The sequence below is a fragment of the Malaclemys terrapin genome, chromosome 2 (genome assembly GCF_027887155.1).
Source record: "Malaclemys terrapin pileata isolate rMalTer1 chromosome 2, rMalTer1.hap1, whole genome shotgun sequence".
NCBI lineage: Eukaryota > Metazoa > Chordata > Testudines > Emydidae > Malaclemys > Malaclemys terrapin.
In genome coordinates, this window is record NC_071506.1 from 87101634 (window position 1) to 87117530 (window position 15897).

Here is a 15897-nt window from a genome sequence, read left to right on the forward strand (position 1 = left end):
AACTAACTTTCCTGTTGAACTCCCTTTAAAGCAGTGGGGGGAATTCAGGGGAAGCCATGGACAAGAAGCTAGACTGGGCAGTGACTCCAAAGTTGAGTGTGGGTGGGCCTGGCCTCTAATAGATAGTTAATATTTGTTCTGTGCTTTGAAGATGTAACATGCCAAAGATTATTAATGAAACTCTGAAGGCCAAAAGAGAGGCAGACAATAGTTCAAACAACCCCATCTGCAGTAGTGACTGCTTGGTGTGGACCTGGAAACAATGAGATACAGACACCATAATAGGATTCAATACAGAGGCTTTTATTTAAAATTGTTACCTAACTGAGGTAATCACCCAAAGCTACCCAGAAGGATTATTCCAGTTTGGTTCTCAATGATCTCCAGTGGCCAGGTGACCCATAGAGCTGATGGCAGACATGAAGGCCATGCCCACCACCACTACACCCTCAAATCTGTCAGGGGAACTTGAGTGGAAGACAGAGTCCCACTCTGCTCCACTCTTCCATGCCAGAGGTCAGAGACATAGAGGCAAATCCCACCACTGTGCATCACTGTGCCCAGCAGGAATGTCCTAGCACCCCACTAGGTTACAGGGACCTTAAATAGACCCTTTCTAACTCACCGACAACACTGGAACCTTCTAAAGTTGAGACAGTTGTAACCTAAATCCCAAAACCAGACGACCTGGATGCCAGGAGGAAGGTGAAACAATCCACATGCCCATTTTGCCATATAGGAAAAATCTCTTCCAGATCCATGGAGCATACTTCATCATGCTCCGCCACTAGATAGGAGAAAATTATCCAGCCCCACCCCCTACCACCGCATGACAGCGGCAGTGGGTGGGCAGAACCCAGGCACAGCATGTGACACTCCACCATGTGCCCTTCAACACAAGGAAGGGTTGGGGAAGAGAGAAAAAGCAGCCTACATACAGACGGAAGACAAGGTGAGGGGTCATGTGGAACACTGCCTCAGCTTCTCCCTGATGAGATCTCTTCTTCCAACTCTCCAAGCCGTGAAGGGTCATGCCACAGTCCCCGGTCCATCAAAGCTGCAGCCTGGGTAGCAGGGTGAGCATTTCTCTTTCGTGCCCAGTGTCATTCTTTTAGTCAATTTATATGTTATTCATTTGAAAGAGGTAGAAAAATTTAGATTGAAAGTGCCCCTAAAACCTTTACCCATATAGCTTGAGGTACATATTGTGCATTATATGGCGTCTTGACTCCTGCACCTCTCATTTTTTTAAAAAAAATATCTCTGCACCATTTTGTAGTCACATACTCTTGAGTTATACAATTGAGATGTGTAATTACATCCTATGGAAAATGATATGGGGAGGGGGAAGAGGTTATAGAATTGCAGACCAGGTTTCTTATTCAGGAAAAAAACTGATAGCATATATGTGAAGTTCAATTTCTTTCTGCATTGCACCCATAGAGGATGTTTCTGCAGAAGTAGTTAGTATTCACTGGAGCCTGTGCAGTTTCATTTGTATTGTTTTATAGATATTTTACTGCTATGAGTGGTGTCTAGGTTCACTGCTTTTCTCCAGAATGTATTAGACCGGATAGTCAGAGACAACACTTTTAATTACATATTAAGCTGAATAAAACCAGGAGTTATTTATGAAAATCCCAAATACAGTACAGAAAAAACATCCACTCAAAATCCCCTAAAAGCATGAATCTAATTCCATCAGCGGAAATAAGTACTGTTTGAGACTAACTAAATTTTATGTACACAAATTGAAAATATATCCTGTACATTAGTTACAGTATAAATGTGCATATGGTGCCCAGAGGGTTCTTCCTATAAAAGAAAGATCATAAAATCCCTTCAACATACTATATTCATTGCATTAGCAATAAATCTGGAAGATGAATTATGTTAAGTTACTGCTAACTAGTGTGCCAGGGAGTAAGTTGCTAAATTAGAATTTTAATTGTGCTTCCTATTGCAGTCTTCATATTAATTCACATTGAACCTCATTTCAAAAACATCCTAAAGAATTTAAAACGGTATGAAGCTAATAGGGTCCTATAAACCTTAAATAGGATTTTATGGAAATTACTCCAAAAATCTACAGAATTGAATAGAGAATGCTTTCCTTATCTACAGAAGTTTTAAACCAAACAATAAAATTTAATGAAAATTATATTGCCGCTCTTGAATCCTGTAAGAAGTGTCAGATACTAAAGCAATAGCACCAGCATAAGAAACTAGATGCATACATAAGTTAGTTTAAAAATTATGTAGAAAGTGTATCATTCTCTATTCTTTTCTATAGGATTATGATTGGCTGCCTGGGATGGAACACACTGAGAATGCCACACACAGGGCAGACTGCAAGAATCAGGGCATACGATCCCCCAAAACTGGTGGTTTCGACTATAATTAGATTCTGCAAGCCAGTAACAGAAGAGCTTCTGCAGTACCACACTGGTTAACCAGAAGCCAAACACAGTCGCCCTTAGCCTTTCCAACTCTTGGCACCCATCCAGACAAACAGGTCTAATATGTGAAAGGTTACTGAGAACCCAGTTCACCATATGTGAAGTTCTGCTAATCAAAAGGATCAGACACTTACCTCCAGGTCAATATGTATCTCAGATCTTACCCAAATAGCACGCTGTCAGCCAATCCTTAGTAAACAAACTAAAGATTTATTAACAAAAGAAAAGAAGAGAGTTATAAATGGCTAATATGTTATATACAGACAAATGATTGCCTGGTCCTTATATCAGGTTTGTAGCAGTGATGAAATAGACTGCTGGCTTGCAACAGTCTCTCTAGTAACTTCCAAAAGATTGGATGGTGCTTAGTCCATAGTTTAAGATACTCCTTTTAGTTGTAAATCCATAGTCCAGAGAATTGGAACAGGGAAGAGGCAAAATGGAGATGTCTCTGGTGTCTTTTATATCCTCTCCCATGTGCATGGAAATTTACTGTCAGAAACAAAGCCCACAGCCCCTGTGTATGGAAAGTTACTGGCCCAACATGGAGTCCAGGGTCACATGAGCATATCACATGCCTCTACATGTTTTGCTGAATCACAGGGGGTGGCCATTGGCTCCTGGCTGTCTGAGGCATCCACAGGAAAAACCACTGGGAGAGATGGGTTTCTTCAATGGCCCATTGTGAGAGCTGAGTGTCCTTAATGGGCCATCAACACATAGCTGTCTAGCCCTGATATAAATCTGTCTTGTGGGTGTCACCCAAGAACAAAACACATATATGAAATACAAATACATAGCAAATATTCATAACTTCAGGTACAAAGATGATACCTGCATATAAACAAGATGGTCATACTTAGCGATTTATAACTTTTCTATTGATACCTTATGTAACATACTCTCTATAAGACTGATTGCAACTTTGTGCTCATGGTGACTGTCTTAGTGTAACTAGTCATTTTTATACAGCATCACAGGGACTATATCATGAGACTTGCCCCTACTGTCATTAAGTGAAAGCATATAATCACTCAGAAAAACTTGTTTTGTGCAGTAATGTGAGAATTACAGAAGTCAAGCATGGGTGTAGACAGACCCAACATGGCCACCTATTTGAGACTCACACTCACCTCCATTGGGCACTGATGATGAAACCACTGAGCATGTTCAGAATCTCTTGACTCCATTTTGCAGGGAAGCCTTAAGCAGGCTGATTAGCAGTCCAGGGAGCTCCAAAATTTATGGCTTTAAAAATATAAAAATAAAAAGATGAATTGAAGGCATTTTCCCCTTGAAGAAAGACCACCTTGATGTAAACTTATGGGAAGTACCATATTTTGTTCTTATTGTGTGTTTAAACAAAAAAAAAAGTGACTGAGTTGATAGTTAATCTGCAGTAAGTCAAAGGAGCGAATGTAGTTCAGCTCTCAGGCCAGGGCTACACTCGAAACTTCAAAGCGCTGCCGCAGCAGCACTTCGAGGTGCGAGTGTGGTCGCGCGTCAGTGCTGGGAGAGTGCTCTCCCAGCGCTGCAGGTACTCCACCTCCACGAGGGGATTAGCTTACAGTGCTGGGAGTGCGGCTCAGCGAGAAAGTTAAAGCGGAGTAGAGCGCCAGTGTAGCCATAGCCTCATTCTTCTTCAAGTGGTGTCCCTGTGGGTGCTCCGATTAGGTGTCGATGCGACACCTAAAGCGGAGCACCCACAGAGAGAGACATCTCGACATACTTCCGTTACTGCACAAGGTGAGTAACTTTCTCTTTTTAAAAAGTTAATGCCAGTGAGGGCTATGAGGATTAATGCTCTAAAGAGTTGGGATTTTTGCTGTCTTCCTCATTAAAGTGTTTGTAGACTAATTGAAATATGTCTGGCCTCGACAAGTTTTTTTCGTAGCTCAGGTGAGTCTACGTCTAAAATGTGTGCAGTGCACACCATTTCTTTTGAATCAGGCCACATAGGAACAACCAAGCAGTGTCTCTCTCTGTAATTAAGGTTATAACTGGAGGTCTGTTTTAAGACAGATTTTCAGCTCCCCTCATACTCCAAAAATAAAATACTAACATTTTCAAAATTGTATTAGAAAGTCTCAGCAGGTAGAAGAATTTTCCCAGAAAATGTCAAAGATGCTGAGGATGATTTGGAAAAGGTTTCAATATATTTCATTTGCTATCCTCAGTCAGACATTATTGTTTTTTAATCTATGTACACACTTCAGTTACAATAACATGGTGATAAGTGCTTTATAGATGATGATAGGTCGATTACGTTGATTACAGAGATTTTTACATTGGCTTGTGCAACAGACAGTTTAAGGACAGTCATAGTAAAATGTTTAAAAGATTCTCAGTGCTTGAAAACTAGACATGGATTTTCAGTTATTGGAGCTGAATGAGAAGAAAAGGCTGACAGTAAATATATTCTCCTCTGGCCCCATCACTATCAAATTCTCTTTCAAAGACCAAAGCAGTGATAGTGGAATGAAGTATTGCTTGTGCACAGTGGGGCTGCCAACATTGAGTGTGTGTGACATTCCTCACAAACATTTGGGGTGATGTACAGCTTGTAGACAGTCTGTTTCAATAAACTCATTCGTCAAAGCTACTTAAGAAGTATGCATGTTGGTTTTAATAAAACCACCAAACCAACCTGGGAAATTCCAAACCTTTTCTTTCAAAATCTAGTTGAGGTTTTCAGGTGACAAGCATACTTATCTATCGCACCATTTGCAAACCTCTGAAAAACAAAGAAATGAAAGGCCAAGAACATCATGAAATCTATGTTTGACGCATAATTACATAAACACCCTGATCCTGCAAACACTCATACACCTGCTTAAAATAAACCACATGTATAAGTTTTGCAGGATCTGGGCCAAGAAACATTCTTTGTATAAAGAATATTCTATCATGAGACCATAACCTTAACTCTGACTCAAAATAAATGCAGTTCTGTCATCTGTGATCTCAAAATATAAGCTCAACAGCTGTCCAGTTAAGATGATAAACTGCTGCATACTATCTCTTTCAGGAAGCAGCAAACTTAATAGCCTCTGAGTGTTCATTGAGAGGGCAGAAGACTGCAAGATACATCTCTGAGGAACTCAGCAGTTGGGTTTCTCTGATAGTTATCTGCTAGGCCAGTGGTATTCAATCTTATTAAATTTGCGGACCCTTAAAAATTTCTAATTGAGGTGCGGACCCCTTTGGAAATCTTATACATAGTCTGCAGACCTCCACAGAACACAGGTTGAAAACCCACTATGCTAGGCAAAGTTTAGAATGGCAGAGTCTGAAGAATTTGCTGGCTGGGCAGACAAGCTGGTGTGTCAGGGAATTGATACATACTTTAGCAGCAGCAAAACTCTCAACTGCTGAGTCTGAGAGGTAGCACAGTAACTCACAATTCTGGGAACCGCACCCGGTTTTCACAGTATACATTGTGAGTGGCACAATGATCAGCATCAATGCAAGTCCATATATATACATGATTGTATCATATATAATAACATTGTGTACTTTTTTATTAAACTACATACAAATCTTATCAAGAAACAGCTGTGTGAAGTACTTAACCAAAAATTTGTTGTCAGTTGATAAAAAAAAAAATGTACTGATATTTTCCACTTAACAATATCACTTTTAAAAAATCAGATACAAAAAATCTTACCTTTAAAAGCAAATCGGTGGATCAGAGTTAAAGTTGTGCTGTAATGAAAAATACATGTCTTTGTACTTGTTGTGAATAATGTGTTTATTATTCAGGTAGCATAAGATTTATGATGGCCTTAACTTTTCATTTCCTTGCTTTTCAGTACTTTCATTTTGTAAATGATGTGGTAGGTACTTACATTGTTGTCACCTAGTAACCCTAGCTATTTTTTTTAAAGTCTTTTGGCTTTGTAGTAATAGTAGTAATAATAATAGTCATGTAACATTCTTCATTGGAAGATCTCAAAGCACTTACAAGGTAGATTCATTTTACTACCCTTATTTTACAGATAGAAAAACTGAGATAGAGAGCAAGCGAGCTGCCCAAGGTGACAAAGTCAATGACAGAGCTGTGAATAGTACCCAGATCTCTAGACCCTCAATCTGCCCATAAGACCACACACTCACATCTCCATCTTCCAACCCCCACCCCCTCCAACCATATTTTTAGAGAGGTTCCAACCTTTCTACCCTAGGACTTTCTAATGACATAGTTAAAAAGTCATCAATAAAAGTCAAAATTTACGAGTTATCTCAGTCTTGTCTGAGATATTGCAATTGTTTCCTAGTGTGAGCAGCTCAGTGCATTAACTCTCAAATGTTTAATTTTTAATGTTGACTATTGCAGCATTGATTTAAAGCAAGCAGAGCCATCCTAGATGGTTGCTGCTTTATTGATCACTCCGTATCCATGTTACATACCACCATATAGCTGTTACATTTTCAATTTTTTTTTTTTTTTTTTTTTTTGAATCATGTTTTTTCTTGTGGGTGAAAAGTTACAAATTTGACATTTTCATACTGAAATTTTCACTCTAAGAAAAGGTAGTTTTTTACATTGGCAATGCGTAAGGGGGTCATTCTGGGTCAAGTGCCCCCACAGATTTCTGCTTAGCCTCTTGGGCGCAGAGGGGGCGGGGCAAAGAGGGGCTTTATCCTTCTTCTGCTGCGCCTGCCCCCTGGCACCCTCAGCACCTGGCCCTGGCAGCTGGCCAGGCGGGGAGTTGAAGGAGTGGGACCAGCCACTTCTAACGCAGGCCGCTCAGGGTCACTGCTCTGTGCAGCATCATGGCTACCTGTGAGAGATCCTGGCTGGGGAGGTGGCAGCGGTGGTGGGGTGTCCCCACCCGAGGCCCGCTCGAGTCCCCCCTTCCTCCTGGCATATTTCCAGCTCATTTGGCCCCTACCCCAGCATCCAGGCCTAGGCTCTTTGCAATCATTGGTGAACTGAAGGATGGCTTGGGGCATTTTTCTGGCTAAGGAAAAATTAAGAAAATTAAAGAAAAATGTAATTAAAGAAAATTATTAATACTGATGACTTAATATGGACAGCTGCCATGATACCCTGTGCAGTTCAGTGAACTTCTGTACAACTCTATCCCAGGAGGGCAACGTGCTTAAAAGACACTAGAAAAAAAAAAAAGACACTGGAATGAAACTTGTATTTCTCACAAGTAATTAAAGATCTGGATAGAACACTTGTGAGTGATTTGCTCTTTCATTTACCTATGGGACAAATATGATCTCTTCTAATCCAGTATGGATTATTGCTTTGTGTCTGGATTTGTCTACAGGGTAGGATATAGCTTTGTAGGTTATACATTAATTGGTCTGTATAATCCCTGCTGGTGCGCACGAACAGTTGCATAGTGCATTTTAATGTACTGTTTCAAACACACTATGTTAAAGCGCACCAGCAGGATCAACGTGGACTAATTAATGCACAACATGTTAGTGCGCATTAGAAATCACAGTCCTCATACAGCACATTTCCCCCCCTTGTAGACAAGCCCTCTGCTTATATATAGTAACATATTGGGAATCTAAGAAATTGTACAACAGCTGTCTTTTGCAATAACTGTTTATTTTTTCTGGTCAAGCAGTGCAATAGTTACCTCTTTCTTCCATTTATCTCACCTCTCCAGTCATCGCCATAGGACTAGAGCAACTCCCAAGAGAAAACTTAACAGGACAGGGTCAGCATAAGTGGACATTGTTCTTCCAGTCTCCTTAGAAGTTGCTTGATTTTTATTTTATTTATTTATTTATTTTAAAGTAACATTTATGGAAGAGAAAAACAAAACCCCAAACAAAACATTTTGGTTTATTTGTAGATCTTTTAAAAAAAAAATTAATCAAAACAATCTAAAGCAAATTGAAAAATGTAGATATTTAACATAAACATGTATTACCCACAATGGGAATAGACAACGAAAGCTCATGGTGGGAATCAGGATTTCTCAGTGTGATGCAAAAAAACCTCTGTTTGTTGGTGACAGCCCTTTGTATTTTCTCGGCAGCTGTCTAAATTCAGCCCTTGTGCAAGAGGATAGAACTCCACTAAAGCCACTGGAATTGTGCTTGTTTACATGAGGCATGAATTTGGCCCATTGTGTATCTATCATATAACTTAATAGCTCTCTAGGTTATTTATTCAAAGTGCTCATTTGGGAGCTGAAAGTTCTTGTCTCCCATTGACTCCAGCAAGAAATTAAGAGCTTCTTTGGACTCTTCCTCCCTTTACTAGTGTAATTCATGAAGGATTTCATGGATTACATATTTGAAGTATGAAGGAAAAGGAGACAAATGGTAGTCCATTTTATAAGCACTTTCTAGCTGTTTAAGTGACTAATAACTCGCTGTGTCTTGGCAGGATAGAAATTTCACTTGTTTCCCCCTGTCTGACTTGGGAACTTTACTACACCCGAGGTCAGTGAAGCACTTAAATACATGCCCTGGTGCTGTACTCAATCTGGATTTAGTGAACATTCAGATAACAAGATTAAAACATGGGTTGTCACCATCCATTCTGACAATAGGATTCCACATTAATCCTATTAACGTGGCCACTAAAAACCTTAAACTCAAAGCAAATATTTCAATATAAGATGATATAATCCATTTGTGTTACATTACATTACTTTTATCAGGGCCGTCCTTAGGATTTATGGGGCCCTATGCAGTATTATTAAACTGGTGTCTCTATGCCCGACACCAGCCCATTTAAGGCTAAAGATGAATACTCAGATTGTACATCTAAAAATCTATGCAAGGATTTTTTAGAGATGTAATTTTATAATCTTCAGCAACACACTAATGAAATACTTTTAGAGCAAATTTTAAACTAAGGTCCTGTAGACTAACATGTTCTGAGTAAATATTACAGTAATGCACAACTGTTTTTGGATATGTCCACTCTGGCAGAGTTACAGCACTGGCAGTTACAGCGCTGCTCGGAAAGCCCTGAAGGGAAACCACTGTTGTGTGTTCACACTGTCAGCTGCCTGCGCAATAACATGTTCACACTTGCAGCGGTATTCAGAGTGGTGCACTCTGGACAGCTATCCCACAGAGCTTAACCCACCCCTTAATGTCGTGGCTTATGAAGCCATACACGGGGCAACTTGACAGCAGCAAGGAGCAGTTCAACAACAGGCTGAGCAAGTGCAGAATGACTATTGAGTGTGCTTTTGGTCATTTAAAGGCCCGCTGGCGCCGCCTCTGTGGGAAGCTGGACCTGGCTGATGACAATATTCCTATGCTTATAGCCATGTGCTGTATGCTTCATAACATTTGTGAAGGGAAGGGTGAAAGCTTCACTCAGGGCTGAACCGCTGAGGCTCAGTGCCTGGAGGCTGAATTTGAACAGCCAGAGACCAGGGCTATTAGAGCGGCACAGCGTGGGGCCATAAGGATCAGGGATGCCTTGAGGCAGCAATTTGAAGCTGAAAGCCACTAATATTGTTGCTATGCTTGGGATTGCAGTGCTTGTAATGCTAGGAGGTGATTGTGATTGGTGCAGACGATGCAATATGGAGGTTTAAGATAATTGTCTGCTGCTTTGTAGGGCTCTGTTTGCTTTCATACCAACACAATTCTTTTATTAAAAACAACAACCGGAATACAGAGTAAAAAAAAAAAAAAAACACATCAGCACTGAGGGGAATGGGGGAAGGGAAGGTCCCAGGAGGAGGTGGGGTGCTGGGACGGTTAAAGATTTGTGTATGTCCAGGGATCATATCCAACCTTCTCCTTTGGAGTACAGTGCAATGGGTACTGTACTTCAGCAGGGCCAAACTGCAGAGGGATGGGTGTTGAGTTGAATGGGTAGTGGGAGTCCGCAGTGTTGGACTGTGACGGGGGAGGAGTTGAATGCCATGGGTACAGACTAGAGCCAGGAGGTTGATAAGAGTGTGTTGGTGGTGTCTGGGGGGTTCATGGGAAAGTGTTTGCTGCAAAGGAGGGCGGCCACAGAGCTGCTCGGTTTGCAGTGTTGGTATTGCCTGGAGTGTGTCCAGTTGGTGCTCCATAACGTTTAAGAGCTGCTCCATAGCTTCATTCTGGCGCGCCGCATTCTTCTTTTGGTCCCTCTTCTCGCTGTCCTGCTACTCGTTTTTCAGCCGTGAAGTGTATCATAACATCACGCAGAAAATCTTTCTTAGTTCTTCGTGGCCGCTTTCTAATTCTGCACAGCCATTCAGCCGACAGTAACAAAGTGGGAGGCTGGGCTCCCAAGGTCATCTCTGTGAAGCCAAAACACAACATTTTACAGAAGAAGTATTGTTTGCAACCCACACAACACTGATTCAGTGATTTAAAACTCAGCCAGTATTCATATACCTGTCACTAATTGGTTGACCCCAGGCAAGCACACATGAGCCACAAGACCCCCAAAATGATGAGTAGCCGCAGGGGCAGGGTAAATCACTGTTCCTGGATCCTACTGTACACTGGGCACGTGGCTCTTGGGGAAGGCCAGCACTGTAGGGGGGGCCTGATAATCATTCCTGTCCCCACATTTTCCACAGGCTGTAATCATTATGGAAGATATCTCGTTGCTGAGGGTGAGCAGGGAATCAATGGAGGGTCGTCTCCAAGACTGCGGCTTCCGCCCTGTCCCTAATGCGGCTTGCCTATGTGCAGCAATGGTCCCTCCCCCTCCCGCCCTGTGACAGCATGGTGGCGCCAGGAAAGTTACCGTTAATGGGGCAAGAAACAAAGCAGCTCTGCCAAAGAACCTGTGGCAGCAGATTGCCTACTATCTCCATGAGAGTTTCCTGGAGATCTCTGAGGCAGATTCCTGTGAAGTGAGGAAGTCAATCAACAGCTTATTCTGCCGCTCAGACTAGGCACGTGGTGGTACATACATCATGCAGACACAAGCCTGCTTTCTGCAACCCTCCTGCACGCAACAACTCGCTTCAGTGATTCCCAAAATCAAATCCACTTACCAGGGGCCTCCTATCCTGTTTGCACTTTGCCAAGATCCAACAACTGTAACTGGCTAGTCGCCTCCGGGTAGAAAAGAGCTCCTGGCTACATGCATCTCTGACCTCCAAGTCATCCTCTGCCTCTGGGTCCCCCTCCCCCTCTACATCCTCGTCCAAGATTTCCTCCTTCTGGCTCGGTCTGCTCTCGACCGGCACGCGAGCCATCAAAGTATCACAGTGGCCTTCTCAGTGGAGGTGGGGTCGCCACTGAGTATCATGTCCAGCTCTTTGTAGAACCAGCAGCTCATGGGCACAGCACCGGAGCGGCGGTTTGCCTCCCGCGCCTTGTGGTAGGCGTTCCGCAGCTCCTTCACTTTTACCCTACACTGCAATGTGTCCCGGTCATGGCCTCTTTCTGTCATGCATCGTGATATCTGTCCCTAGGTATCATAATTCTTACAGCTGGAGCGCAGCAGGGACTGGACAGCCTCCTCTCCCCAAATGCTGATGAGGTCCAGCAGCTTGGCATTGCTCCAAGCAGGGGGTCGCCTGGTGCGTGGAGCAGGCATGGCCACCTAGAAAGATGTGCTTAGACCACTGCACACATCACCGAGCAAACAGGAAAGGGACTTTCAAAATTCCCAAGGAATGTATGGGGTGGGGCTCACAGTTGGTCACCTGAGGGCAGGGCAGTAGAATTCAAACCAATGGCCAGAGAGGCAAGAACAGTCATTGTGGGACACCTCCCGGAGGCCAATCACAGCGCTGTAATCGACCAGGGTCTCTACACTGGCACTGCGGTGCTGTATCCACGGTGCAGAAAGCTCTACACTTCTCGTCGGGGTGGTATTTTTACAGCACTGCAGCTGCGCAGTTTCTGTGCACTAAGTGGCTTGGCAGTGTGTACACCTCAGGAGGTACAGCGCAGAAAGCTGCTTGACTGCACAGAAACTTGCTAGTGTAGGCAGGGGCAGTAAACTCAGAAACTGACCATGTATACCTGGGGGTTGGCAAATGCCTGTTAAATGGCTTCATTACCACTTGAATGGCTCTTTAACAGTTTCAGTGTTGTGCTAATAGGTCTGGCAGGCTGGAGGCTTTTTCACTTTTAAGTACTAGATCCCAGACTCAGGAGGCTGCAGCAGTCAGCTGTGGTGGGAGCCTTCAGGAAGGGTCAGAACAGAGATAGGAAGAGGCGGGAGGATGGACACTAAGACCCAGGCTCTAAGATATAACCGCATTTGCTCCAATCCCTCGGATAGAGACAAGCACCTACAAGATCTCTATCAAGCATTCTTAAAACTACAATACCCACCTGCTGAAGTGAAAAAACAGATTGACAGAGCCAGACGAGTACCCAGAAGTCACCTCCTACAAGACAGGCCCAACAAAGAAAATAACAGAACACCACTAGCTGTCACCTTCAGCCCCCAACTAAAACCTCTCCAGCGCATCATCAGAGATCTACAACCTATCCTGAAAGATGATCCTTTACTCTCACAGATCTTGGGAGACAGACCTGTCCTCGCTTACAGACAACCCCCCAACCTAAAGCAAATACTCACCAGCAACCACACATCACTGAACAAAACCACTAACCCAGGAACCTATCCTTGTAACAAACCCCGATGCCAACTCTGTCCACATATCTATTCAAGTGACATCATCATAGGACCTAATCACATCAGCCATACCATCAGGGGCTCGTTCACCTGCACATCTAGCAATGTGATATATGCCATCATGTGCCAGCAATGCCCCTCTGCCATGTACATTGGCCAAACCGGACAGTCTCTACGCAAAAGAATTAATGGACACAAATCTGACATCAGGAATCAAAATACTCAAAAACCAGTGGGAGAACACTTTAACCTGTCTGGTCATTCAGTGACAGACCTGCGGGTGGCTATATTACAACAGAAAAACTTCAAAAACAGACTCCAAAGAGAGACTGCAGAGCTAGAATTGATATGCAAACTAGACACAATCAACTCCGGTTTGAATAAGGACTGGGAATGGCTGAGCCATTACAAACATTGAATCTATCTCCCCTTGTAAGTATGCTCACACTTCTTATCAAACTGTCTGTACTTGGCTAGCTTGATTATCACTTCAAAAGTTTTTTTTCTCTTAATTAATTGGCCTCTCAGAGTTGGTAAGACAACTCCCACCTGTTTATGCTCTCTGTATGTGTGTATATATATCTCCTCAATATATGTTCCATTCTATATGCATCCGATGAAGTGGGCTGTAGTCCACGAAAGCTTATGCTCTAATAAATTTGTTAGTCTCTAAGGTGCCACAAGTACTCCTGTTCTTCTTTTTGCGGATACAGACTAACACGGCTGTTACTCTGAAACCTGACTTTTATGGACACAGTGCACACAAAGACACTGTGTGAAAGTCATTATTTTAGAATCCGAACTGCACATGAAAAGTGGGTAAGAGAGGATTGTTTTTCTTATGCCAAGTGGTATATTTTATTAATATAAAGAGATATTGTTAGCATCTTTACTTTTATCTAATATTCAGCCAGCCTCTATACTGTATTTAATAAAACTAATACAAATAATAAGATTGTATTTTTCATAAAATTACATCATTTTTCTTTTCTGACAATCTAATAATCTTGGAGGTGTTGTAAATAATGTTTTTAATAAAAGGCCAATTGAATGCAAATTAAGAAAAATGCCAGTTGTGTTAAGAGACTGAATAGCCACCTATCACCAGGTAAATGTGAAACTGTTGGTAATATATTATTAACACAGGGTCAAATTCTGCTATCAGTAATATCACTGGGTTTATTGCAGTTTTACTCTGGTGTAACTAGGAGCAGAATTTGGACAATGCACATTAATTAGTCAATTATGCTTAGCATTACAAACACGGAACTTTTGCAAGGTTAGCTAACTCTCCTCGCACAAAAATCATTCTTGCTGATACACACTTTATTCTTGTGTCAAACTCTCCATGTAAAAGAATGGGCTGAAAAAAAGTGCTGTTCAAAGAAGAACCTGGTATCATTATCAGATAAGCAAATTAGTTAAATGTCGTTTTAACAACTGTAATTTTGGCTGTTGTAGTATTTCTTCCCTGCTCCATTGCTTTATCCTTTACTCTTAAGGTTCCTATTGCTACATACTGAATTTCTTAATGTCACTTTCTATCTTTTTTTTAAATAGAGTTTCTTTGAAGGACAGTCTGCACCCTGGGACTCAGCTAAGAAAGATGAGAACAGAATGAAGAATAGATATGGGAATATCATTGCATGTAAGTGTTGGCAGCATAATTGTGCTACAGTGTTAACTTCCTTTTAGCTTCTGGGAGACAAGGTGGGTGAGGTAAAATCTTTTATTGGACCAACTTCTGTTGGTGAGAGAGCCAAGCTTTCCAGCTACACAGAGCTCTTCCTCAGGTCTGGTAAAGGTACTTAGAGTGCCACAGCTAAATACAAGATCAAACAGATAGTTTAGCATAAGTAGTTAGCACGTATTCTGAGGGACCATTCAAGGTGAAGTAGTTACTGGCTTGAGTGACAGGGAAGATAATAGTGTTGTCCAGAGTGATCGGAAAGATCAAAAGCTCAACTTTTGACCATGTTGAGCTTGAGTTGACAGCAGGACATCCATGAGGATATGTCAGAAACACAAGCCACGATTTTGGTGTAGATGACAGGCGAAGGATAGATCTCTGGGTCATCATTATGTAACCCTTCTGCCTAAGTTGGCAGCAACAAGGGCCGGGTTCTGTATCTAGGGGTTCCGTTTCAATAACTCAATGCAAAACGGGCTCGAGCCCCCACCCAGTGACCTGGGACAATTACATACCACCCCCTGGGTGCCTCGAAGAGGCAATACTTCCCCTCTTGCAAGCACGAAGTTTGAGTGTAGCAGAAAATGTTTAATAACATGAGGTAAACGACATCAGCATTAAATTGGAAAAACACCACAAACAGGATTCATAACACAAACCATGAGCAAAAAACCCACCCCAGCAAATTGGGCTGTGTCCTTTCCCTTTCCCTTGAATCCAGCAACCCCAAAATCACCCAGACTCCCCAAAGTCCAACACCCCCAAAGTCTCTTGGGTCCAGCAACCACCCAAAGTCCCAAAAGTCCAACAACCCCCGAAGTCTCTGTCCCCAGTCTGTGCAGCCCCAGAGTAAAAGGGGGGCACGCAGGGTGTTAGTGATCCGAGGCCAGCTGGCCGTCTCTCCGTGGGGTTCTGCCGCAGCCTTCACCATGAGCCAGTCCACTTCCTGCCGTCCCACGAACTGCTCCACTCTACAAGCTGCGCCGCTCCGCTCTACAAGCTGCGCTGCTCCGCTCACTGACCTGTGAGCCACTCCAGCCATCCCCGCAAACAGCTCCACTCACTGTTCCTTGGGCCGCTCCAACTGGCCCTGCAAGGCTCCGCACTGCTCACTGCTCCTCCAGTTCCTTGGGCCGCTCCAACCGGCCCCGCAAAGCTCCGCACCGCTCACTGCTCCTCCAGTTGTCCCCACAAATTGCTCCGCCAGC

General features: G+C 42.8%; 1 protein-coding gene across 9 annotated transcripts in view; it reads left to right on the forward strand.

The window, feature by feature from the left end:
- The window catches only part of PTPRM (protein tyrosine phosphatase receptor type M), a 691593-nt gene that overhangs the window by 588276 nt on the left and 87420 nt on the right, over positions 1-15897 (forward strand). For all 9 annotated transcript variants that reach the window (XM_054018880.1, XM_054018881.1, XM_054018883.1 and 6 more), the window contains one exon: positions 14560-14647. In XM_054018880.1, the coding sequence (XP_053874855.1) occupies positions 14560-14647 (88 nt within the window). The remainder of the gene's footprint in view (positions 1-14559; positions 14648-15897) is intronic.